General features: G+C 30.6%; 1 protein-coding gene across 2 annotated transcripts; it reads right to left on the reverse strand.

Moving 5' to 3' along the window:
• Window positions 1-19,474: 19,474 nt before the first annotated feature.
• LOC133321460 (protein apterous) lies at window positions 19,475-20,608 on the reverse strand. Of its 2 annotated transcripts, none has more exons than XM_061530551.1 (4): window positions 20,439-20,608; window positions 20,086-20,369; window positions 19,812-20,008; window positions 19,475-19,742 (listed from the first exon to the last, which is right to left on the reverse strand). In XM_061530551.1, the coding sequence occupies exons 1-4, from the start codon at window positions 20,549-20,551 to the stop codon at window positions 19,569-19,571; spliced, it is 768 nt and encodes a 255-aa protein (XP_061386535.1). In that variant the 5' UTR covers window positions 20,552-20,608; the 3' UTR covers window positions 19,475-19,568. The 2 variants fall into 2 exon arrangements, with proteins under 2 accessions (XP_061386535.1, XP_061386534.1); XM_061530550.1 differs by having other exon boundaries at window positions 20,077-20,369.
• Between the last annotated feature and the right edge of the window lie 6,545 nt (window positions 20,609-27,153).

A 27,153-nucleotide genomic window follows, 5' to 3' on the forward strand; every position in this document is an offset into this window, starting at 1 on the left:
TTTTGCTTTAAAGAAAACCACAACAACAACAGGAAGTAAGAAGAAGCTTTATATTTAATGAAAGATAAAAACAAAAGACATAAAGCTGCATATATATTTTTTGAATAGTTAAAAATTACAAAATAGTACCCTCTAAATTATTTGCAAAAAACAAAAAATCTTTAAAAGAGTTCTACTAACTATTTCAAGAAAAAAAGAAAACTAAACTAAAAAAATCACACACACACCCCTACATATACTCTATACTCTATCTTGCTAATAATACTATAATATTAATACACAACCTAAACAACCAACAACAACAACAAAACTATTATTATTATTATTACTATTACTAAACTAGTCTAGGAAGGAAATAAGAAAAATTATACAATACGAAAAAAATTATTAAATTATTAAAAAAAAAATCCACAAAAAGAAAAAGAGTGTTTAATAAAAATTTAAAATTATGTTTATGAGTAAAATTTTTTTAAGTATATTTAGATGGCTAACACGATGATGATGAAGACAAAAAATCCCTATTAAAAAATGAAACGAATACAAAATTTAAGAAAAATAAATACGAATACAAAATACTACAACAAAACTATTGCAAGCCTCTGCAGCAGGTGCAAAACGAGAGTCGTGCTTCGAAAGCAATCCCCTTCGAAAAATATAAAAAAAAAATTATAATAATAAAAAATAAAACTGATACCTAACTGTTTAAACTATCCTAAAATAAACCCCTATCATAATCACACACACATACTTACAATATATACACCCCTCACAGACCTAAATATTGTTCAAATGTAAAGCAAGCAATTTTTGAGGTTATATTCAAAAAAAAAAAAAAAATATTTTTAAAAATTTGAACCTTTTCCACTTTAATCAAGAAGGTTGAGGTTATATTTTTCAGGTTATATTCCAAAAAATATTAAAATTTTTAATCTTTCCCAATTTAATCAAAGAATTTTGAGGTTATATTCCAAAAAGAAAAAAATCTTAAAGAGATGAATCTTGTTTTTTGGAAAATAATTTCCCTTTTGGAATTATTTTCATGTGGAGTCAATATTTACAAAAACAATTTTTAAGAAAAAATTACCAACATTAAAGAAAAATTGCATATATTTTTTAAGAAAAAAATTTCCAATTTTAATTAATTTTTTTTTTTAAGAAACAAATTTCGAAATTTTTTTTGAGAAAATAAATTTCCAAATTTTAGGAAAAAATTTCCAAAATTTTTAAGAAAAAATTTTTTCCCAAAATTTTTAAGAATTTTTTTCCAAAATGTTTAAGAAAAAATGCAACAACAAAAAAAAATTGCCATATATTTATTAAAAAAATTTTCCAATTTTTTTAAGAAAGAAATCTGAAAAAAATTAAAGAATACAAATTTCAAAAAATTTTTTTCCCTAATTTTTTTGGAAGAAAAAAAGAAAAATTTAAAAAAAAATTCCCAATTATTTCCACCATGACTTGCTTGCTTTTTTTAAGAAAAATTTTCAATTTTTTATAATTTTGTTAAGAAACAATTTTTTCCCAATTTTTTTTTAAGAAAAAAATGTCCAAATTTTTAAGAAAAAAATTCCCAACACTTTAAGAAAAAAATTTTTTCAAAAAAAAATTTAAGAAAAAAAATCTGAAAAAAATGTTTCAAAAAAATATAAAAAATACAAATTTCAAAAAAATTGTTAAGAAAAAATTTCACAAAAATTTTTAAGAAAAAAAAATCCAACAACAAAATTAAAAAGGATTTCACAAAAAATGCCATCTATAATTTATTAAAAAATTTTCCAATTTTTTATGAAAAAAAATCTGAAAAAAATTTAAAAAAAATGCAAAGAATGCAAATTTCAAAAAATTCCGTAATTTCCCCCCTAAAATTGGTAACCCTTTTCAATGATGTGATTTTTTTTTTTTTTTTTTTTGGAATCTCCATTTACAATTTACAAAAGAAAAAAATCTAATAAATTAATTTTTTTAAATTCCCTTTTTGAGAATTATTTCCACCATGACTTCCTTGCTTTACATTTGAAAAATATTTTATTGGGCCGTATTCAATCTATGATCAAATCTTATTAGAAAAAATATTAATAAAAAAATACTAAATAAATTGTTACGAATATTTCGAAAAAATACCACAAATCAAAAACAATTGTTACAATTGTAATACTATACACACATATATAATTATATTAGATAAATAGAAAAAAAGTAAAAAAATATGTTGTATGACAAAAGAAAAAAATCCGTTGCGAAAATACCAAAACCATAAACGAACTTATATTGAAATGCCTTTTTTATTATAAAAAAAAATATATATTACAAAAAATAGAAAACAATTTATTTTAGAATTTAATATAATAACAATTTATATGTATCTTTTTTTTTTTTTAAGACACTGTGCAACAAAAGAAAATATAATGAACGTCGGGAAAATGTGTAGAACAAAACAAGAAATAGAAATTGGTAGAAAAATCTCAAAACTTTTGATATTATTTTTAAATACTTATTGGGCCTTACATTTTGATATGAAAAAAATATTACGAAATTACATATCTTCAATTAATTATATTTTACAATATTAAAATACAATAATTTCCAAAATATTTATTTTTTCAAAAAAAGTTTTTTTTCCAAAAAAAATATTTTTTTTTAATAATTTTTTTTTTTTTTGGAAATTTTTGATATTTTTGTTGCATTTTATGAAAGTTTAAAAACAAATATTAAAAAAAAAAAATGTTGAAAGTTGAAAAATTTTTATTTTTAAAAATTTAGAAGCATTTAAATTTTTTCTACTCTGCAACATTTATATTTCATAGTTGGGTAATTTTTCCATTTTATTAAAAATTAAAAAGCTGAAAAATGGAAAAATTTTAAATTTTAATTTTTAACATTTTTTATGAAAATTCAAAATAAAAAAAAAATATTTTGGAACTTATGAAATATTGATTTTTTTTTTTGCATTTAAAAAAATGTAAAGAAATATCAAAACTTAAAATAAAAATATTTGAACAGAGAATAATATATTCTTAATTGATTATAATATTAAAAAAAATATATTTTCAAAAATTTCCAATATGTTCAAATATTTTTTTTAAGTCTTACTTTTTTTTGAAACAATAAGACCTTACTCGATTCAATTTTAAATTAAAAAAAAAAAATGATTATTTGTAAAATCTTAAGTTTTTAATTAAAGAACATCTTAAAAATTTTCTTATTCTGAATTTGAACTTTTAACATAAAATGGGAAATTCTAGATTTTTTTTTTTCAAAAAAATAAATTTTGAAATTTCCCAATTCATGTTTTCAAACTTATAATCAGGGTGCACAAAAATTCGTTCGCCAATGATTCAAATGATTCAATGATTCGTTTCGTGCTGCTCATTTTTCGAATGAATTTATGGCGATAAATTCTTTACCAAACGAGCATTCACCAATGAATGTTCGCACACACATAACAAACGAATGAGAACACACAACAACGATCGTTCGTTTCATTTGGTGTTTGAAATTCTTTCTGACATTCTCTTACGAATGAAAACAAACATTCCCGAATTCTGGCGAATGCAATAAATTGAAAACATTCGAATTATCGTGCGTGAGCATTCGTAAGAAAGAACGCATTTGAATCACTCTTCGCACCCTGTTCAGCAAAGAATGCTTGCGAATGAATGAATCGACGACGCTTGAAGCGAAATTTTAATAATATATATATTTTCGAAAAAAAACCATTCTCGCCCGTATTAAGAAAGAACGTATTTGAATCATTCTTCGCACCCTGGCTTATAATATATATATTTTCCATATTAAAGAACATCTTTAAAATTTTCTTTTTTTGAATTTATACTTTTAAAATTAAAAACAAAAATAAATAAAGAAAATTTAAATAAAAAAATCAAATTTAAAAATTTTATATTTTTTAGGGTTTCAAACTTAAAATATTATGTTTCCATATTTCGACTTTTTTCCATATTTTTTTATATTTAAAAAAAAAATGCTCTTAAAATTTAAAGGAAATTCAACATTTTCCCATTTGCGATTATCTGAAAACTTAATTTTTTTTCAAATTTAAAGTTTTGCTATTTTTTAATTAATTTAATTAATTGTTCTTAATTTTCATAAATAGATTCAAAATAAATAAATTCACTATATTTTAATAAAATTCGAAATTCAACATTTTCCCATTTGCAATTATCGGAAAACCTAAATTTTTCAAATTTAAAATTTTGCAATTTTTTTGTAATTAATGCAATTATTTGTTTTTAATTTTAATAAATAGATTCAAAATAAATAAATTAAATTCACAATATTTTGGTAAAATTCGATATATATTTTTTTTCAAATAAGATACTTTTATATATATTTTTTTACTATAACAAATATATATTTTCTTTAAAAAAAAAATTATATATTTTTTTGAACCTTTATATTCTAATATTTTTATTTAAAAAAAAAAAAATCAGAGAATATATATATTTTTTTAATTACCTTTAGGTATGGTAATTAAAAAAAATATATTTTTCTGAATTTTTTAAAATAAAAATATTATAAAATTAAGTTTTAAATATAAATGTTTCAAAAAATAGAAATTTAAGGAAAATATATATTTTATATAATAAAAAAATATATAAAAAAAATATCTTATTTGGAAAATATCGAATTTTAACTAACATTTTCCAAATTTAAATTACAAAGTTTAATTGTTTTTTTTTAATTTACTTAAGAAAAAATATTTTTTTTGGAGTTTAGTTTTTTTTTTGAAAAAATTTTCAGTTACAATATTTATGCCTTTTAAGGATTCTAGTAATGACAAATTGTATTTTTTTTTTTGTTGCACAGTGTTATTATTTTCATTCTCTATTTCTACACTCTAGTACAAGTATTACCCAAGTATTCCGAATTATTTCCACTACCTCCTTAAACATAAATAAAAAAAAATCCCCCACTATTTAGTTTCTAATCTACAAATTTATATTTTCCTTTTCCCCCTTTCTATAATTATTTTTTTCCCAAATCTTAGTTCGATTCAGTTTTGTTCTTGTGTGTGTTTTTCGATTTTTTCGACAAAAAGGTAAAAAAAAAACAAAAAATAAAAATAAATCCCTTGAGTTACTAAAATCCCAAAAAAGATGAAAATCTAAAACAAAAAACCCGGTACACACAAAAAAAAATTATTTTGTATGTTTTGATTTTGGAAAATATTTACATTTTTATATACGATATTTAACAATTTATATATTTTTTGTAATTTATATATGTGTTTATTTTTCAACTATACAATTTAGTTTTCCAATTTTTTGTTTATTTCGCGAAACAAAAGACATTTTCTTTCTTTTTTACACACCCACACACATACATTTTAATTTACATATATACATTAGAAAATGTTATTTTGTTTTGATATATACATAATTACCAACAACATCTACGATTAAAAAAAAATAATAATTAATAATAATATTAATAATTTTTTATATACATTTAATAATTTTAAAAAATAATAATATTAATTTATATAATAACAAATTACCCCAAATATTTAATTTAACGAAATTTTATATTTTCTTTTCGATCTTCGAACGCATACCCCAATCCCGTCCTTTTTTAAAATCGAATTTCTTTTTTTTTTCTAACAAATTTTTTTTATTTCTTTTGTTGTTTCAATTTTTGAGAAGTAATATATACCCTTTTATTAAGCCCACTCCCCCTAACCATTGGTGTATTCTATTTTTTTTCTTAAAATAAAAAAATATTAACCCCTTAAAAATAATGGCATTGATTTTTTTCTCTACCCCTGCCCCTCTTTATTACTATAAAAAAAACCAGAATAGAAAAAAACCTTGTTGCATTTATAGAATTTGATTCAATTCGTTTTTGATTAAAAATTTTGAATATCATTAATCAGTTTTTTATTAAATAAAATAAATTAAATTATATTTGATTTGCAAACAAACAAACAAACAATACAAACAACAACAAAAGAAGAATACTAAATATAGCTTTAAGTTTAAACAACAAAAACAAAAAACCAGAAATGAAACCAATTGAAAAGAAAAAACAAAAAAAAACCCACAAAAAACAACAACAACAAAACTAATATTTAATAAAGTTATTTTTTATTCATTATCAAACAATAAATTGTCAATGTGTTTTATTTATTTGAAAAAAAAAATGATAGGAAAAAAGTAATTCTCAGGGACCTGAGAATTTTTTCTCCACGTCTAAGGCTTTTAAAAATCCACGCCTTATTAGATAAGCCTTGAAAAAATATTCTTTTAAAAATCCACGCCTTATTAGATAAGCCTTGAAAAAATATTCTTTTAAAAATCCACGCCTTATTAGATAAGCCTTGAAAAAATATTCTTTTAAAAATCCACGCCTTAGATAAGCCTTGAAAAAATATTCTTTTAAAAATCCACGCCTTAGATAAGCCTTGAAAAAATATTCTTTTAAAAATCCACGCCTTAGATAAGCCTTGAAAAAATATTCTTTTAAAAATCCACGCCTTAGATAAGCCTTGAAAAAATATTCTTTTAAAAATCCACGCCTTATTTGAGACCACCTTAGATAAGCCTTGAAAAAATATTCTTTTAAAAATCCACGCCTTATTTGAGACCAGGTCAAGTTCGAAGATATTTTGGGGTTCTTGAGCGCGTTTTTTAACTGAATACGCTGAAATTTGGTACTTTGAGTTCTTATTGGGTAGCAAATCTCTCCACTAAAAATTATAGATATGGGTCCATTATTTCGGATAGCCCCCATATAAGGGTACCGCCAATTTTCGGTATTTTGGGGTTCTTGGGCACGTTTTATAACTGAATTCGCTGAAATTTGGTACTTTGAGTTATTATAGGGTAGCAAATCTCCATACTATAAATTATAAATATAGGTCCATTTTTTCGGATAGCTCCCATATAAGGGTACCCCCAATTTTCGGTATTTTGGGGTTCTTGGTCACGTTTTATAACTGAATTCGCTGAATTTTTGTACATTGGGTTCTTATTGGGTACAAAATTACTCCACTAATAATTATAAATATAGGTTCACTTTTTCTGGTAGTCCCAATATAACGGTACACCCAAATTTTTAGTATTTTGGGGGTTCTTATCCCCCTTTTAGGGGTAGTCCCCCTTTTTATATTAAAATAGTTATCTGATTTGTTCCGCAGTTTGGGTTCTAAGACTTTGTTGTAATCATTCTACCGGCGGAGGATATCGAGATAAAAATTAGAACGTGGAGTTCGAGAATGAAATATTTTAGACCTGTGGTGATGGTCTTATACAACTGTAACCGTGGAGATGTTCCACCCAATTCCCATTAAAAATTGCTGAAATTTTTATTTGGTGCACATAATGGTTTACATAAATCCGTTTGTGGAATTATCGGTATATATTCACTTTTTCGTATTTTCCCTATATTTTCATTTCAATTATCTGTCAGTATACCTATGGTGGAGGGTATATATATATATATATAAATCCACACCTATTAAAATAAATATACATTTCTAATCATTTTACATTAATATTTAAATTAACCTTTAATAATTCCTATACACATACCATTTCCCATTGTATTTTATTGGCAACACTCTCTTTCTCATTCATTAACTTCTCTTTTCCTTCTCTTTCCAATTATTTCATTCCTCTCCTTCATTCAAACAAGACGTTATTCAATTTCATATCACATTTCCAATAAGAAATTCCGTTAATAAACAAACCATCCGACGTGTTTCATTCTATTTCATACCCCATAACACATTTCTAACATGTATGGCAATACCTCATATTGTCACAGAAATATGTTGGTGTTGGCAACGCCGCTGTGAGTGTCAGTAGTTACCGGCAGAAAGCAAAACAAACAACACGGCATTTTTCAGAAGTTTGCATTTCTTTTGTAGTTTTCCAAAGTTTTAATTAGTTTTTATACGATAAAAAGTAGAAAAAAGTGTGAACGGTTAAGTGGAAAGTGTTTGTGAATAAGAAGAAAGTGAAAAATGTGTCAATAAATAATGGAATTTAATGAAAAAAGCAAATGCCAAAGATGTAGACATGATCGTGTGACAAGTGTTTGCCTTTGACAAAGTGTTGTTATTGTTTTTGTGTTGTTTTGGCGCACAGATGTGTATGTGTGTGAGTGAGAGAGTCTTATTGGATCAACAAGCAAATATCATTAACGGGACACAAAAAGCATTGAAGGTAAGTTGTTTGTGACATGTTTTACATAAATTATTTGTTTTTTGGGGAAAAACCTAACCTAAAAAAATAGTACAATCAACATTCATCACAACAACAAAATCAAAACAAAAACAAAGTTGCAATGTGCAAATTCATGCATGTTAACAGTTAACAAACAACAGTGTTGTCAATGTTTGCTTATGAGAGATTCGGCTTTTTTTGGGTGTATTCAAGAGAATTGTGATTATAGGGTAATAAATAATGCGCTTTTGAATTATTTGGAAATGAAATTGTGTGTAAATATTAAAGAAATAAATCCATTAATTCATATACATATTTTTTTTTAATTCGTTTAAAAATTAATTAATATATTTTTATAAAAAAATTGTTTGGAATATTTTTAATAGAAAATCCTCGTCAAAAAAAATAAATGTTTAAAAAATAAACATAAATTTAAAAAAAAATATGTATTTTAAAACATTCTCTTAAATTTGCATTAAAATACGCTAAACAATATATAATCTAAAAATACTTCTTGTAAACAAAGGAAATTATATCTCCGCACTTAAAATGTTTAATTCAAGGCCATAATTGAGAAGTTATCGGCTTACCATAGTAAATCGGTATTACTTGAAATTTGTTTAAATGGTGATAGGGACCTTCAACTATTTGATATGAAATCCTTTGCTTTATAGTAAACCGCCACTTCGCCGTGAGCATCTTTTCAGGTATGATTATAAAAAATCCAGGACTTTTTGAGGTGTGCAAAAAATAATTTTTTTTAATACAGAGGCAGTGAGCGGAACATTATAGTCAGACGCGGCCGACCATACGATGCCCTACACAACAACCACAGAACTCTATCTTTTTTCGGATTTTTATTCCGAGCCTGGATAATTTTTCGTGATAGTTGCACGCTCTTTCCCGATTAGAGGTCACCTCTTCCTTACATTGGCATATTTTCCGAATATTACCAATATTCAGTACATCCCTTTAATTACTTGTCCATATAACCTTCACCGTGGATTGTGTTGTGCTGTTCGGCTTATAATTGTGGCCTATAGACTGAATCGAAAAAAAATAAGTTTTTGGTCCACTTCATCATAACCGAAAGTTATAGGCGTTGTACTTGACCATAACTGAAACCTCGTGGAACATTTCAAAGCAATCTGCGCTATATTTCCGCCCTCCTGTGCGGTAATGGGTTACTAAATAATATCTGTATACGTAAACACCTGTAAATATTTAAGTGTAACTCCCACATCCGAATACATACGACAACATAATTTGTATCAATTGAAAGCCTAAACACCTCTTCTTGGATATACCATCAATTTCTTGAGTCTATCGAAAGATATATAGGACTTTAGTGGACTATTTACCTAAAATCGGGCGAAACTATATATGGGAGCTATATCTAAATCTGAACCGATTTTTTTCCAATTTCAATAGGGTTCGTGCTTGGGCCAAACAAATGAGCTGTGCCAACGTTCATTCAATTCGGATCATAAATGCGACATGTACTTTGTTTACAATTTAACATGGACGGACGGACAGACGGACGAACGGACATGCATAAATCGACTCAGAAAGTGATTCTCTGCATATTCTCAAACGCAACCAAGGGTCTATCTCGATTATTTTTGCTTATTACATACATATGCACAAAGACATAATACCCTGTACCACAGTGTGGTGAAGTGTATAAAAAATAGGGGTCTTCATTGGGCCGAACCCATTCTACATGCCAAATTTCGTGAAGATTGGCCCATAATTGTGGCCTGTATCGTGTTTACAAATTATAATTAACAGACGGGAAGGAATCTAGGGTCTAGGATCAATATTTCGTGGCGTTACAAACTCTTGGGGCTGCACAAAGCTATAATACTCTGACAACATAGTTGTGTAGGGTATAAATATTTCTTAAAAATCCAGGTTTCTTTGTGGTGTTTAAAAATGTTCTTTAAAAAATACAGGTCTCTTTGAGTCATTTAAAAATATTCTTTAAAAAATTCAGGCCTCTTTGTGGTATTCCAAAAATGTTCTTTTAAAATTCAACGCCTTCTGTCGATGCCTAAAAAAAATGTTTTTTTACATTCAAGCCTTTTTTGATTTTTTATTTCAAATCCAAGTCCTTTGTGAACGCCTAAAAAAATTATTAAATCCAAATCTTCTCTATTTGGCTGAAAATTTTTTTAATCTAATATTTTTATCGATTCATGAAAAAATATGAAATTACTTGAATATACCCGCTACTATGTTAGCGAATGTGGGATATATTTAAACATGTTTTAACATAATATTTTATTTTCACAGAAAACTGCATATGCCAGAAAAACTAAGCTATCCATTCATTTTTATTGACTATAAATTAAATTTGAGTACCATTTAGTACAAAATTTCATGATTCAAGCTCTACAGGTTCAAATTGTACCAAATTTAGTACACAGTAGTACCAATTTCCAAAACTTCCTACATATCCCAATCCTACACCTGCACAGTGATCCCTAATACAAGTTTCAGGATTCAAACTTTATCGGATCACTCAAAATTCAAATTGTACCAAATTTAGTACACAGTAGTACGAATTTCCAAAACTTACTACATCCCCCAATCCTACACCCCCACACTGATATTAAATTCAAGTTTTAGGATTCCAACTCTATCGGTTCACCCACAATTCAAATTGTACTAAATTTAGTACATAGTAGTACCAAATTCCAAATCTTCCTACATACCCTAATTCTACACCCCCACAGTGTTCATAAATCAAAATATCAGGATTCCAACTCTTTCGGTTTACCCAAAAATCAAATTTAGTACATGTAGTACCATTTTCCATACCCTCCTACATACCTAAATATTACACCTCTAAATCAAAATTTCAGGATTCCAACTCTATCGCTTCACCCACAATTTAAATTGTACCAAAGTTAGTACACTTAGTACAAAATTCTAAAAATTCCTACATACCCCAACCCTACACCCCCACAGTGATCCCAAATCGAAGTTTCAGGATTCCAACTCAATCGGTTCACTCACAATTCAAATTGTACCAAATTTAGTACACAGTAGTACAAATTTTCAAAACTTCCTACTTAACCCAACCCTAAACCTTCACAGTGATCCTAAATGCAAAATTTAGGATTCCAACTCTATTGGTTCACCCACAATTCAAATTGTACCAAATTTAGTACACATTTGTAAACAGTTTTAAAACTTCCTATATATCTTGATCCTGACTCCAAATTTCATGATTCTAGCTCTATGAATATAAATTGCTTAAACTGAATCCTATCTCTAATCCTACACCCAATACCGTGATCCTGACTTCAAATTTGGTTGTTTCCGCTCTTTCGGTTCACCCAAAATTCAAACTGTACCGATTATAGTACGATTTAGTACTTTTCGTACACATTAGTAAAAAAATTCCAAAACTACGTACATATCCCACTACTACACTCCGATGGTAATGATAATTTCAAATTTCAGGAATCCAGCTCGATTTGTACCTCAAAAATAAACATGCATCAAATTTAGTACCATGTAGTAATTTTCGTACACACATGCTTTCAAAAACCATCTCCTTAAATGAACCCTAGCCTTCTCAACCTTAATTCACAATCCAAATTTCAAGTTTTTAGCGCTATCCGTTCACATGTTACGAAATTGTACCGAATTTAGTACATTTTCGTTTTTTTTTTCGGATATTAATAGTTCGAATTTCCAAAAACCCTTTGGTACATCTATCCTACACTCCATCAACGGTCAACAATGCAAATTTCAGAGTTCTAGCTCCACCTTTTCGCCAAATGGTATCACATTTAGTACTTTTCGTATCGTTCTAGTACGAATTTCCAAAAACCCAGCCTTATCTGTCACCTTTGGACCAAGAGTGATCCTCACTCAAAATTTTAAAGATTTTAGCTCCAGCCGTTTCGTCTGGGCGTTGATGAATCGTTAAATCAGTCAGTCAGTCAATCACTTTACTCTTTTATTAGTATAGATTAAAATCCACGCTTTGTTTGGAACTTAAAAAATATTTTTTAAAAAAATCCACGCCTCTAAAAAATATTTTTTAAAAAAATCCACGCCTCTAAAAAATATTTTTTAAAAAAATCCACGCCTCTAAAAAATATTTTTTAAAAAAAATTCACGCCTCTAAAAAATATTTTTTAAAAAAATCCACGCCTCATGAAAAAAATTTTTTTTAAAAAATCCACGCCTCTAAAAAATATTTTTTAAAAAAATCCACGCCTCTAAAAAATATTATTTAAAAAAATCCACGCCTCTAAAAAATATTATTTAAAAAAATCCACGCCTCTAAAAATATTCTTTAAAAAATCCAAGCCTTGGACAAAATATTTTTTAAAAAAATCCACGCCTTTGAAAAAATATTATTTTAAGAAAATCCACGCCTTTGAAAAAATATTCTTTTAAAAAAATCCACGCCTTTGAAAAAATATTCTTTAAAAATCCACGCCTCTAAAAAATATTCTTTAAAAAAATGCACGCCTTTGAAAAAATATTCTTTAAAAAATCCACGCCTTTGAAAAAATATTCTTTAAAAAAATGCACGCCTTTGAAAAAATATTCTTTAAAAAATCCACGCCTTTTAAAAAATATTTTTTTAAAAAAATCCACGCCTTTGAAAAAATATTCTTTAAAAAATCCACGCCTTTGAAAAAATATTCTCTAAAAAAATCCAGGCCTTTGATAAAATATTTTTTTAAAAAATCCACGCTTTTAAAAAAATATTCTTTAAAAAATCCACACCTTTTAAAAAATATTTTTTTAAAAAAATCCACGCCTTTGAAAAAATATTCTTTAAAAAATCCACGCCTTTGAAAAAATATTCTTTAAAAAATCCACGCCTTTGAAAAAATATTCTTTAAAAAGTCCACGCCTTTGAAAAAATATTCTTTAAAAAATCCACGCCTTTGAAAAAATATTCTTTAAAAAGTCCACGCCTTTGAAAAAATATTCTTTAAAAAATCCACGCCTTTGAAAAAATATTCTTTAAAAAATCCACGCCTTTAAAAAAATATTCTTTAAAAAATCCACGCCTTAAAAAAAATATTCTTTAAAAAATCCACGCCTTGTATAGGACCATGAAAAAATATTCTTTAAAAAATCCACGCCTTTAAAAAAATATTCTTTAAAAAATCCACGCCTTTAAAAAAATATTCTTTAAAAAATCCACGCCTTTAAAAAAATATTCTTTAAAAAATCCACGCCTTTAAAAAAATATTCTTTAAAAAATCCACGCCTTTAAAAAAATATTCTTTAAAAAATCCACGCCTTTAAAAAAATATTCTTTAAAAAATCCACGCCTTGTATAGGACCATGAAAAAATATTCTTTAAATAATCCATGCCTTGTATAGGCCCATGAAAAATATTCTTTAAAAAATCCACGCCTGGTGGAGATCCATGAAAAAATATTCTTTAAAAATCCACGCCCTCCTGTATAGGTCCATGAAAAATATTCTTTAAAAAATCCACCCCTTGTATAGGCCCATGAAAAATTATTCTTTTAAAATTCCAAGCCTTGTTTGGGACCTAAAAAAATGTTTTTTATAAAAATCCAAGTCTTGTATAGGTCCACGGCTTATATAGTCCTCTAAAAGATATTGTTTAAAAAATCCAGATTTGAAAAAAAATATGTTTTTAATTTATTGTTCACCTTTTAAATTAAATATAATAAAACACATTAAATATTTTTTTGTAATTAGGCTTTATTTTTTTTCTTGATTTTTCATGTATATTCTTATTTTTGTTGTTAATTTTTGTTTTTTTTTTATTTAAGGTTTTAAATATTCATTATAAACCAGTTTGTTTGCTTGTTTTCATTTTGTTTTACATCTTTCAATAATAATAATAATATTTCTATAAATAATTTAATAATATTAAGTACAAATATTTTTGTTATATTTTCATTTTATTTTTTTAATTATTTTTTTTTATAAATTTCTTTACGCTTTGTTTATTTTAATTTTTTTTCACCTTAAATATTAAAAACTATAAATTATTTTTTTTTATGTTATTTTTATGTGCTGCTTAAATTCTTTATTTGTTTTTTGGGGGGTAGAGTTACTAGGACTTCGTTTTCACTTAATCTATATATATAATAATCATTATAATTTAACAAAATAATATACACATGCTTCGCTCAGCTAACTATAAGTTAATGTAGTTTTTGTTGTTGTTATTTTTTGGGATTATATTTTTTAGTTGTTTTTTGTGAGATTTATTTTCTTCTCTAATTTAATAAATATTTTTTTGTTTTTCTTCTTATATATAATTTATTTATACAATTGTTTTTAACATTTGTTAGGTTTAAATGTACAGGAATATGACATGCTTGACTTCGTGTAAGCTCTGGACTATTATTAAAATGCCTTTAAAATTAATTAGAAGTATTAATAAATAAGCCGCTACCCAACACAAAGCCAAGCCTGCCACCCTCCATAAATTTCTTTTCTTTTCAATTTTTTTTTTTCAAAATCTGCATAATCAGATTCGTTTTTGAGACTATTTCCCATTTTTAGTTAGTATTTCCTACAAGTTAATACCCACAAAAATTAATTAACTTATAAATAAACAAATTATTATTATTTCTTTTTATTTTATAATTAATAATAATATTAATGATTATGGTTGAGAGAGTCAATTAAATAACAATATATATAAGACTTAATTTTTTGTGTGTCGTATTCTTCAGTTTTTTGTTTTTCATTTAATAAATAACTCTAATATACTAACTTCGTTAATTTCTATTCAATTTAACGCTATACTTATTTATATATTTATATGTTTATATATAAAAATTATTTACAAAACAATAATTTGCATAGAAGCCAGAAAAAATGAAGCCATTGGAAGGTGAAAAGGAAAACCTTGGTTTTTTCTAGATTTATTTATTATTTTTTTATAATCAACTCCAACATTATTTCAAAATCTTCTGTTAGATACCCTCAGTTTTAAGTTTTTCTCGAAATCGAATACATTTTTTTCATTTACAATCGAACTTCCCTAAGAAATGAACTAGTTCAATGGAACTATTCCGCAAAGGGAACGTTCGGTACTAGTATCAAACTAGAACGATTCCCTTGTTCATCTAGTTCCTTTTGTCGTTCTCGGTTTTGTTATCGTACCGCTTCAGAAACGAAGCGGTTCGGACTCTAGAATTAATTATAATTTGCATCCTATTCTTACTCTGTTGACTTTTCGACTTGGGGAAGATCGACTGTAAATGAAGAATTGTATTCCATTTAGAGAAAAACTAGTTCTTTAACATAAGAACTAAAATGAAATCACTAAGCTGGTTTGAGCTATGGAAGTCCGAATGTCTTTAAATTGATAAAATAAATATCCAGATCTTTGTAACCAACCGAAGACCTTGAAATTTGTTCGAAGTTTTTTTGGGTGTGTTCTAGTTATGGAGGTTTTTTAGTTCAGTTAAAAAAAACTAAGTTTATTCACTGGGGTTTATATTATAAATATATAAATTTATAAATATATAAATTGTTTGTTCATTTTTTGTGGTATGGAACTTTCTTTGGGTTGTTTTTATCGTTTGCTATGCTTTTCTTCTAAGAAATATCCTATTTTTCAAACAATTTTTTTTTCAATTTTGACTAGAACAAAGAACTAAAAAAACACACAAGTTTTATTTTTGTTTTCCTCATAGAAATTTAAGTAGTTTTTTTTTTTGTATTGCAAAATTAGATTTTTTAAGGATTTATTTTTTTTTAATTATTACCCTCTAAAAATTCTATAAAGAAGGAGAAATAATTCCCTTGGTTGTTGCAGAAGAAAAAAAAGAAATGCACCACATTTCCTTATTTTGAATTGAACAATATTTCCCCCCGTTATATAGACGATACTGGTTCAAAGGAACTATTCCACAAAAGGAACTATATGAACGCAAGAATTAGACGTGGTTCCTTTTGATCCACTTGTTTATTTTTGTTATTTTTTTTTGTTCACTTATTTCCATTTGATCCAATCATTTATCTGGCTCCGTACATTCCTGTTCGTGAATTAAAAATGAACATATGCACCAAATTATTGTTTGAATATTTTCTCTTTCGACAAATGAACACTTTGGCTTTGAACAATGAAGTTTTTTTTTCTAAATGATAGGGTCAATAAAAGAAAAATTTCGATTATTCGAAAAACAACTTCAAAGTGATATTTTTCATTATGGATATCCAGAATAGAGCCCTAGATCTGTTATTATTCTTTTTATATCACCTTGGAAAAGTAATGATTGTAATGAACCTTTATCCATTGCACGTATTAGTTAATTTAGGCGTTTCAATGGAACTAGTTCGTTCCTTTAGTTCTTAATTCGGTATTTAGTCCATTGAACAATGGACCACCATTTATGTTGTTAGTTTTTTTTGGTTCATAGACAATTAATTGTTCGTTGTATTTTCCTGTGCTAATTTTTGCCAACTGAAGTAGACTGAACTAGTTCATATGCTCTTTTCAGGGAATCATTCAATTGAACTCGTTCGTCCGTTTGAAAACGCTTTCTGGACTATGTTTCTGATGAGCACATCATTTTATTTAAAAACGTTTAGGGGTTTTAATGGAACTAGTTCGTTCCTTTAGTTCATAATTCGGTATTTAGTTCAATGAACAATGGGCCACAATTTATCTTGTTAATTTTTTTTTTTCGTTGATCGACCCTTATACAATGAATTGTTCGTTGTTCTTTCCTGCGCTGATTTTTGCTAACTGAAGTAGACTGAACTAGTTCATATGCTCTTTTCAGTGAATCATTCATTTGAACTCGTTCGTTCGAAAACGCTTTCTGGACTATGTTTCTGATGAACAAATCATTTTATTTTCAGTTCAGATTTGGTTCGGGTAAGAGAAACCATGTTTGTAGAGACCACATTTCTGACTTGTCTTAACAAATTCGAAAGGATTTCGGAACCTTTTTTTATATTAAGCCTAGCATTTTTTTTGTTTGTTGGACTGCCATTCTAAGAGTAGAATTCCTCAAATTCGGACGATCGTAAGCTCATTTTTCAAGCGAATGTGCTATAATTGTCAACCTGAGTATCCGGGAAAGTCATAGCCACATTGTCAACCTACTGGCGGAAGTTTTTAATTTCCATATAAGTGTCCTGAAGCTCTTAACGCCAAAGTGACTGTTTCGGTTTTCAGATGATAAAAGATCTCCCGCAGACGTTTTTTCAATAGGTCCCGATCGATATTCGGTATTTGAAAGTCTCAATTTCATTTGAGACTCTAGGGGCTGTAATTTGCGCTTCCTCCAAGGTAAAAAATCTTCTGGAAGTCGATTATCAGTAAAGTTTCATATTTCGTTATGGCTCGAATACAGAGGTCCCCTATGTTTTTAGGTACATATTACCCGAAAGTACTAGCCGGGGATACTAAGATAAAATATCTCTCTGAAGGAAACGTCAATGATTAGGCATAAAAACATTCTGACGGAACATTTTCTTTATGAGTTAATGTTTTGACATTTAATTGTCCTGCCTCATTTGCAGACATGCTAACACTAAAGTTTCATATAAAATAATTCCGACAGATTTTCGATATTTGTATGGTCCCATGCTGTTTTTCACACTGTACTGAGCCGGCGGTGCAGGTTTTGACATAATTTCCACATAAGTGTCCTGAAGCTCCTAACGCCAAAGTGTCTGTTTCGGTTTTCAGATGGTTAAACATCTCCTGCAGACGTTTTTTTCCAATAGGTCCATGTGAAGTGGCCCGGTATTTGAAAGTCTCATTTGAGACTCTAGGGGCGGTAATTTGCGCTTCTTCTAAGGTAAAAAATCTTCTGGCAGTCGATTTTCAGTAAAGTTTCATATTTTGATATGGCTCCAATACAGGGGTCCCCAATGATTTTAGGTATTATCTGAAAGTAATAGCAGGGATACTAAGATAAAATATCTTCCTGAAGACAAGGTCAATGATTTGAGCTGGCAGCCATACATATTAGTCATAAAAACCAGCTGACGGAACATTTTCTTCATGAGTAAATGTTTTGACATTTAATTGTCCTGCCTCATTTGTAGACCTGTGGGTCGATTCACTATTAAATTTATACAATTCTCAAATCGATAAAATGTTATGACGAAAAAATAAACAATATTTCAATTCTATAACAGTTTTTAACAACAATTGTTAAAAATGTTGTTAATAAACAACACCAAAATATTCGAAGTTAACTTATCGACAAATATTTTTTAATATTGAACATGCCTTGTTTTGTTCTGAATTTGTATGTATTTTGTTTTCAAAATTTTCAAAATTAAAAGCTTTTTGAAAGTTTATCGTCAATTTGTCTACATTTTTACAGAATAATATTTTCGTTACTGCAAACTATTTTATGTGTAGACAAAATTGTCGATTGTCGGATCGTTATAAGTTACTGAATCGACCTACTGCTAACACTAAATTGTCATATAAAAGAATTCCGACAGATTTTCGATATTTTCACACTGTACTGACCTGTTATTTTGGCATTTCTGTTCCGAGATTATAAAATGATTCTGGCGAAAAATAATGGACTGAAGTACCTTTGGTATGGTCCCGATATTTTTATATTTTGAGACTCCTTATCTAATTTTTTATTAATTGCCAATTCTAATTCCTCAAACGACCTCCGATTTCTTTGTACCACCCTATTTTTTGTAATTTGAGGTTTCTTAACTCATTTCTATTGATGGTGTAGAGAAGAATACATGAATCCTTAAATACTATTTCAAACATTTGTTCTTTTCAACCTCTGAAGTATTTCTCCTACTCTATCTGGATTTCGAAAGGCTTAAACCGAACATTTCTAAAAAATATAACAAAAATGTCTACATAAAGCCTGGATTTTTTTCTACATTTAAATATTTAATATTTGTAATGTTTTTGGGGGTATTGAGTATTTTGTTGCATATATGTTTGCTGGGTGATGTTGTTTGGATACTTTGGAGAAGTTCCAGATGGTAAAAAGATGATAAAGATAATGAGAGGGTGGATTACATTGGTCGTCTGTACTCAATCTGCTATCACTTGGTGCTAAAACCCAATATTTTGGATTTTTTTCTGCAACTACAACAATTTGGTGGTGTTGGATCCTGAAAAAGGATGTGGGTGCGTTCAGGATGTGGGAGGATGAGTTATTTTTTTGAATAGATTTATGTGTCCCTGCCGTTAAATCTATATGGAGAAAAATGGTTCCTTTATCGATTGACGTGATGATCCCGATGATGTTATAATTCATTGTTGTTGTTTGGGTTGGTGTTGTTGCTGCTGCTCCCATTGCCATCGGTGTTGTTGTCCGTGCTCTTTTGATTTTGACACAGTTCCATAATACTCATTGAGGTGGTGAGGTCACAGAATCCAGAGAGTACAAACAACTACTACGTATACTAATCCATGCCATGCGGATTGGGACTCTGGCCACCTCCCATCATAAATGAGGTGGGACTGTGCACAGATATGCTGTCCAAATCCAGGGTGCCATCACCTTTCTCCAGCATACCTGAACCATCCTGTTTCATCATCATGCGACGCCATTTGGCACGGGCATTTTGGAACCACACCTGGAAAACACAGAAAATTTTAGATTAATATACCATATAAAAGAGAGTTTTCCTCTCTCCCTCTCTCACCTGTAATACTCTCTTTGGCAAACCCGTCTTCTGCGACAACTGCTTCAAATCCTTCGCATCCGGATTGTGATTAATGGCAAAATACGATTTCATCGTCCTCAGCTGATGATGCTTGAACGAGGTACGCATTCGCTTCGTACGCGACGATGCACTCATATGCGAACCCCGACCAAAATCCAAATACTCAGTGTTTAAATCTGTTTGAAGAAAATTGGCTTTGGTTAGGACAAACGTTTCGTCTGTGAAGAGAGAGAACAGTACTTGCATTGCATACCTATGTTGGCAGTGAGGGCTTCAATATCTTTGGGCTTACGTTTGCGGGGTCGACCCTTTTGCCGTGGCGGCTGTGGAAGACCGGTCATCACGTGAGAGGCGGAGGCAAATATACTACTAGGAACAATACGGGTCGGATCCGAGTGGGGACTCGACGAATCATTCGGTGGTGAACCAAATTGACTTGTATACGGGTAGGAGCTGGCACCGCCCACGCCGGGCACAACAGCCGGACCGAGGCTGGTTGAGGCCGTATCACCTTCACGGGCCATTGTGTAGTGGGTTCTGTGAAAGAGAGAAAAAACTTGATTAGAAGTTCTTTTAAAGTTTTTTTTTTTCGTCTGCGGTACTTACCTACAATAGATGAGCGCATCTATGATCCCATATTGATCACCTTTTGTCAGGGGACTTTGACAGACCACACAACAAAAACAGGTCACATGAAATACTAAATTTCTCGCCCTCATCACCAGTTCGGAGGCCCCAATCGATGCCAGACAGCGGGAACAGCGTCGTGTACCAAAAACACTGCAAAGAGGAAGGGGAATGGTTTTGGTTAGTAAAAAGATTGGACCATAGAAAATAAGTGCGATAAAAATTTTAAAAACCGAATCCGACCTTCGCGTATTCGGTTTTTATGTTTTCAAGGTATCCACATAGTAAGATAGGGTTTTTAGGTTATCCAAATATCGCGGATAATGATTTTTTTATTATCCGTATAACGCGGATAAAGTTTTTATTTTATCCGAATATCGTGGATAATATTTTTATGGTTCCGGTATGATGCGGATAAGATTTTAAGGTTATCCACCTACGTTTAAGGTTATCCGAATAACGCGGATAAGGTTTTTATGATCTTAACATTGCGTGGATAATGCGGATAACATGATTATGTTATCCAAATATCGCGGATAACCATTTTTTGTTATCCGAACAACTCGGATAATGTTTTTTTATTATGCGCATAATGCGGATAAGGCGGATAACATTTTTACTTCGTCAAAATACCATTGATAATGATTTTTTATTATCCGCATATCTCGGATAATGATATTTTATTATCCCGATAACACGGAAAATTTTTTAAACTTATCCAAACTCAATGGATAACGTTTTTATGCCATATAAACACCGCGTATAAGATTTCTAAGTTATCCACATAACTTGGACAAAGTTTTCATGTCATCCGCAGAGCGTGGATAATGCGGATAATATGTTTATGATATCCAAATCGCGCGGATAATGTTACTTTATTATTCGGATAACGCGGATAAGGATATAATGTTATCCAACCCAATTTTTATGTTATCCAACCCAATTTTTATGTTATTCGCATAGCGTGGATAAACTGGATAACATTTTTATAATATCCAAATAACGCGGATAATGATTTTTTATTATCCGGGTAACGCGGATAAGGTTTCAATGTTATCTCAATATCGCGGATAATGATGTTTTGCTATCCGGATAACGCGGATCTTATCCAAACTCAATGGATAACGGTACACCGCGGATAAGTGTTTTATGTTATCCCCATAACTTGGATAATGTTTCCATGTTATCCGCATAGCGTGGACAACATTTTTATGCTATCCAAATATCCTACATAATGATTTTTTGTTATCCGGATAACGTTTTCATGTTATCCGGATAGCGTGAATAACGCGGATAACATTTTTATGATACCCAAATTGCGCGAATAATGTTTCTTTATTATCCTGATAACGCGGATAAGGTTATAATGTTACCCAAACGCATATTTACTTTATCCGCATGAAGTGGATAATGCGGATAAAACCTCTTTGTTATCCAATCATCGCGGATAATGCATTTTTATTATCCGCTTGACGCCACTAAGGTTTATATTTTATCCGAAGGCCGTCAGTCAACCGATGAGGCCATTGAGCCAACCGAGTAGTGTCTGGATCGACTCTACCTTTCATAGAGAACATTCTCAAACCTCGTTTATCATCCGAAGACCTCTAGACGCTTTTTATTATCCCCTTAACGCTAAGTAGGTTTTTATTTTATTCGAACTCCTTGGATAATGAATCCAATTCATCCGATTGACACCACTTAGGCTTTATTTAACCTTCTCAAACCTCTTTTAGTCTTCGAAGACCTCTAAAAGTTAGGTTTATTACGCTAAGTAGGTTGTTATTTTATTCGAACGCCTTTGATAAGGGGTCCAATTCATTCCAACCTCTTCTATCTGCCGAAGCCCTCTGAAGCTTCAATGATTTCTATATTCTGCTTGATGTCTACATTAAGATCTCTCATAGAGAATCGCCTCCACCTCTTCTATCTTCCGACGACTTTTCAATGTTTTAATAGGTACAGCTTCTACAAGATTTTTATATTTAGCATACCTCTCTCTAGAAGATTTGCTTTCTTACAAATTGTTTCAGATTTTCATTCTCAAACCTCGGGTATCTTCCGAAGACCGTTATAATTTTTTTTATTATTCGCTTTGATGTTAATTTGTTATTTTATCCGAACGCATTGTATAAGGGGTCCGATTCATTCGAATAGTGTGGTTGGCCTCCATCTCTTGTAGAAAATCTTCCCAGCCATTTCTATCTTCTGAAGACATCTACAAGCTTTAATAGGTTCTCCTTTGCCATGATTTTTATATTTAGAATATATCTGGTAGGTAATCGTCTCCTCATCTTTTATCGTCCGAAGACCTTTAATAGCTTCAATAGGTACCGATTCTGCATGATACTCTTAACAACAAAATCATGCAGAATGGGTACCTATTGAATCTATTAGAGGTCTTTGGGCGATAAAAGAGAAGGGGACGATTATCTACAAGAGGTCTAGAAATTATGGCGAAGGAACCTTCCTCCAATCCCTTCTATCCATCGTCTATAAAATTCCCAAGCCTCTATAAAATTCCCTTCCTTACAAAATATTTCAGATTTTAATTTTCTTCACTCCCATTCCTCCCCTCCGTCAACATATTTAATTTCATTCCATATATGAACCCTGAAACAGGTGAATTATGTTGGAGATATCCCGCAGTCACCACCATCCTGACATTGTCCCCTTGACAAAAAATACCAACAAAAATTAACACCTTCTTGCACGGAATGGACCCACCTCTATGCAGAGCGGTGGGCTATTATTTTTCAGTGCGTTTTATTAGCATCAGCGGCAGCACCGCAACATTTATACTGCCCTTCTCTCAGCCAATGTCACGGATGATGAATGTCCCAGTCTATGGGCCATAGATTTGCTGGCTCCTTCGTAGATTACACAAAAATGATAAGAAGGTGGTACAAAAAACAAACTTGAGATATTATCTGTTCATGTTGTTTAGTTGCACCTCTCATATGATGACGATTTGGCATCAGTGGCGGGCTGGTTGGTGGTAGTAGTAAATATTTCTGATTCTGGGGTCTGGTTGGTCTTAAATTGGCAGCCAACAACAACAAAAACATAAAGTCTTCTTGGTGATATTCTGCGATTGCATGTGTGCATGACAACAATTTATGTCACCTCCCCAAATGTATATGGGGCGAAAAGAAGGAGGAGGGGAGAGAGTTCCCCATAACCAACCTCCCCATTCATTTCCAGATCCATTTCATTGTGATTTAGTTTTCCGTAACTTCAACTCCAACTTGGTGTGCAAAAATGTTGATAGTTTTGCATTTTCGGATTTATAACTGACTGACTGGTAGTTCTTGAGTGTCAGTATGTATGCCTGTCCGTCTGTCTGTTTGTTTTTTCTGCATGTCGTAATACGTGCACCTTGATTTGTTGCAGTTACGTGCCGCCACTGCAAGTGGGTTATGTCTGTTTGGTTTGGTGAATCTGATTCGAAGTGTTGCCGTATCTGTGTCGTAAAGGGAATGGGGGGTTAGGAGTTTGGTTTTTCAACCAGATGAGTGTGTGCGTCCGTGTGTGTGGTATGACGATGATGTTCTGTGGTAACAGCCAGCCAACCAACCAGCCACAACATCTGAAGGAACAGGAGCAGCATCAGCAAGTGCAACCGTAAACCACAAAACAAACAACCGATCATCCATCATCCTAGATGAGAATTCTGAGGATGACGTTTGCAAATGAAGATAAGTTGATCTGCTGCACAATGGGTTGAGATTTTTTCAAAATCCAAATGTTGGATATATTTTTTTTAATAAATGGTTATCCATGTATAGTTTTAACCTCGACATAGAGGTAGGGATACCCAAAAACTTATTAACAAAATATTTGAAAAAAAAACAAGTGAAAAAGCGGTAAGTTCGGCCGGGCCGAACTTTGGATACCCTCCACCATAGATATATTGACAGGTACTATAAATGAAAATATAGGGAACATACCAAAAAGTGGAGCTAAACCATAATAAAAATTTTAGAAATTTTTAAAGGAAATTTTTTAATGATTATACCCTCAGCCTTGTGGCTAATGAGGGTGTATACACTTTAACACGGCGAAATATTGGTTCTAGACCCCATGTTTCTTTGGACCAAATCCGTTTCAGAAAATTTAGATTTCATCCGAACTTTGCCCATCTTATTATTTCTTCCAAGCTTAGTTCAAATTCGAAGATGGGGAATATTGATCCACTCCTTCTGGAACCTCCAATCAGGGGCTAGGTCTGAATGCGGCTATAGTTCATTATCGAACCTTACGTGGCCGACTATATGATACCCTTCACCACTATGGATATATTAAACAGGACTATTAACATGAAATTGGATGAAATAAAATATGTGATATTTATCTAAATGTGAATCTACCTATATATCCATAAGTTATATAAATCGACTTCAATCAAATATAAATAGGTTATCTGTTGGGCTATGTCTGTACTTCTAGAAAACGCAACTACGTAATTCTATGCTCAATTTTGTACGTTGTGCAAAATTTGATGTCAACCTGACTAGCATGAAGAGTTTGATGTCCAATTTACTTAAAATCGGGTGAAAATATATATGGAAGCTCTATCCAAATATATCGAAGGATATATAGGGACTTTGTTGCACCATTTACATGAAATCGGACGAAACTATATATGGGAGCTATATCTAAATCTGGACCGATTTTCTCGAAACTGGGCAGACATCATTCTAGGCTCAATTCAGTACGTTATGCCAAATTTCCTGCAAATCGAAAGATATATAGGGACTTTGGGGCACCATTAACATGAAATCGGACGAAACTATATATGGGAGCTATATCTAAATCTGGACCGATTTTCGCGAAACTGGGCAGACATCATTCTAGCCTCAATTCAGTACGTTATGCCAAATTTCATGCAAATCGAAAGATATATAAGGACTTTGGTACACCATTTACCTTAAATCGGAGGAAGATATATACGGGAGCTATATCTAAATCTGAACCGATTTTCACGAAACTTTGCACACATCATTCTAGACTTAATTCAGTGCGATATGCCAAATTTCGTGCAAATCGAAAGATATATAGGGACTTTGGTACGCCATTTACCAAAAATCGGCCGAAACTATATATGGGAGCTATATCTAAATCTGAACCGATTTTCACGAAACTTGGCACACATCTTTCGTGGCTCAATTCAGTACGCTATGCCAAATTTCGTGCAAATCGAAAGATTTTCAGGGTCTAAAGTCCGTAAATCGGGCAAAAATATATATGGGAGCTATATCTAAATCTGAACCGATTTTTCCCAATTTCAATAGGGTTCGTCCTTGGGCCAAACAAATGAGCTGTGCCAAATTTCATCCAAATCGGATCATAAATGCGACCTGTACTTTGTTTACAATTTAACATGGACAGACGGACGGACGGACGGACATGCATAAATCGATTCAGAAAGTGATTCTATGCATATTCTCAAAAGGAACCATGGGTCTATCTCGATTATTTTTGCTGTTACAAACATATGCACAAAGACATAATACCCTGTACCACAGTGTGGTGAAGGGTATAAAAAGGGGGTTATATGGGGACTACCCCAAAAAGGGGGCGAATATTTATAATTTTTGGTAGGGAGATTTGTTACCATATACTACTGCAAAATGTCAAATTGCAGCGAATTCGGTTGAAAAACGCGCTCAAGAACCCCAAAATACCGAAAATTGGGGGTACCCTTATATGGGGCTATCCGAAAAAATTGACCTATATTCATAATATTTTGTGGAAAATTTTTGGAACCTATTAAGAACTCAATGTAACAAATTTCAGCGTATTCGGTAGAAAAACGTGCTCAAGAACCCGAAAATACCGAAAATTGGGGGGTACCCGTATATGGGGGATATCCGAAAAAATTGACCTATCTTTGAACTTGACCGATCTTCGAACCCTATGCAAAATTTCAACACCCTATCTCAATTCCTTCAGAAGATAGCGTGATTCGTCTTAGAATTTTACCCTGATCAAGAATATATATACTTTATAGGGTCGGAAATGAATATTTCGATGAGTTACAAACGGAATGACAAAATTAATATACCCTCCATACTATGGTGGAGGGTATAAAAATGACAACAGAAGCTTCGAACATTTCAGGTCATTTATATCCCATCAAACACCAAACCTTCTATAAATTGTCATTGATTTCAAAAGAAAAATTGCCATATTTAATAACGCTTTTCGAAAAGTAACCATTCAAACAATATACAACAGTACCGAATTCGTAGTTATCCAAAATATCCCCTCTAGCAAGAGAAAGGAAATCGCAATAAAATTGCAAAGTTTTGAGGTTATAATTTACGATTTCAAACATATAATTTTTCAAGATGACGGTGGAAAATATATTTAAAAAAAAAAGAAAATACCAAAGATTGAACGTGTAGTAATTTAAGGCAGCACCCTCAATTCGTTTTGGACAATAAACTATCGACATCCTGGCTACCAAACAACAATCACTCCCTGCCGCTACCTCTTTTCTCTAAGGTATTGTGTTCCATCGAGATAATTACCTTTAAATATATACTCTTAAGACGAATGATGATGATCATAATTTGGGAGGCTTGTGTCTGTGTGCCACACTCACTGCCTACGCATGCGCAACAAATTTCCGTTCCGTTTGTGGACCGCCTGCCAACGTCGTGAACGGTAGCCGCCACTTCGTAAATAA

The sequence above is a fragment of the Musca vetustissima genome, unplaced genomic scaffold (assembly GCF_032173495.1).
Source record: "Musca vetustissima isolate MV318-11 ecotype Yass unplaced genomic scaffold, APGP_CSIRO_Mvet_v1 utg28993, whole genome shotgun sequence".
Classification (NCBI taxonomy): Eukaryota; Metazoa; Arthropoda; class Insecta; order Diptera; family Muscidae; genus Musca; species Musca vetustissima.

Coding starts and splice junctions, on each gene's coding strand:
- LOC133321460 (XM_061530550.1), bottom strand. CDS start 20,551: ATGAGGGCGAGAAATTTAGTATTTCATGTGACCTGTTTTTGTTGTGTG. Junction 20,370..20,438: donor GATGCGCTCATCTATTGTAG/GTAAGTACCGCA, acceptor TCTCTTTCACAG/AACCCACTACACAATGGCCC. Junction 20,009..20,076: donor TGCCAACATAGGTATGCAAT/GCAAGTACTGTT, acceptor TTCTTCAAACAG/ATTTAAACACTGAGTATTTG.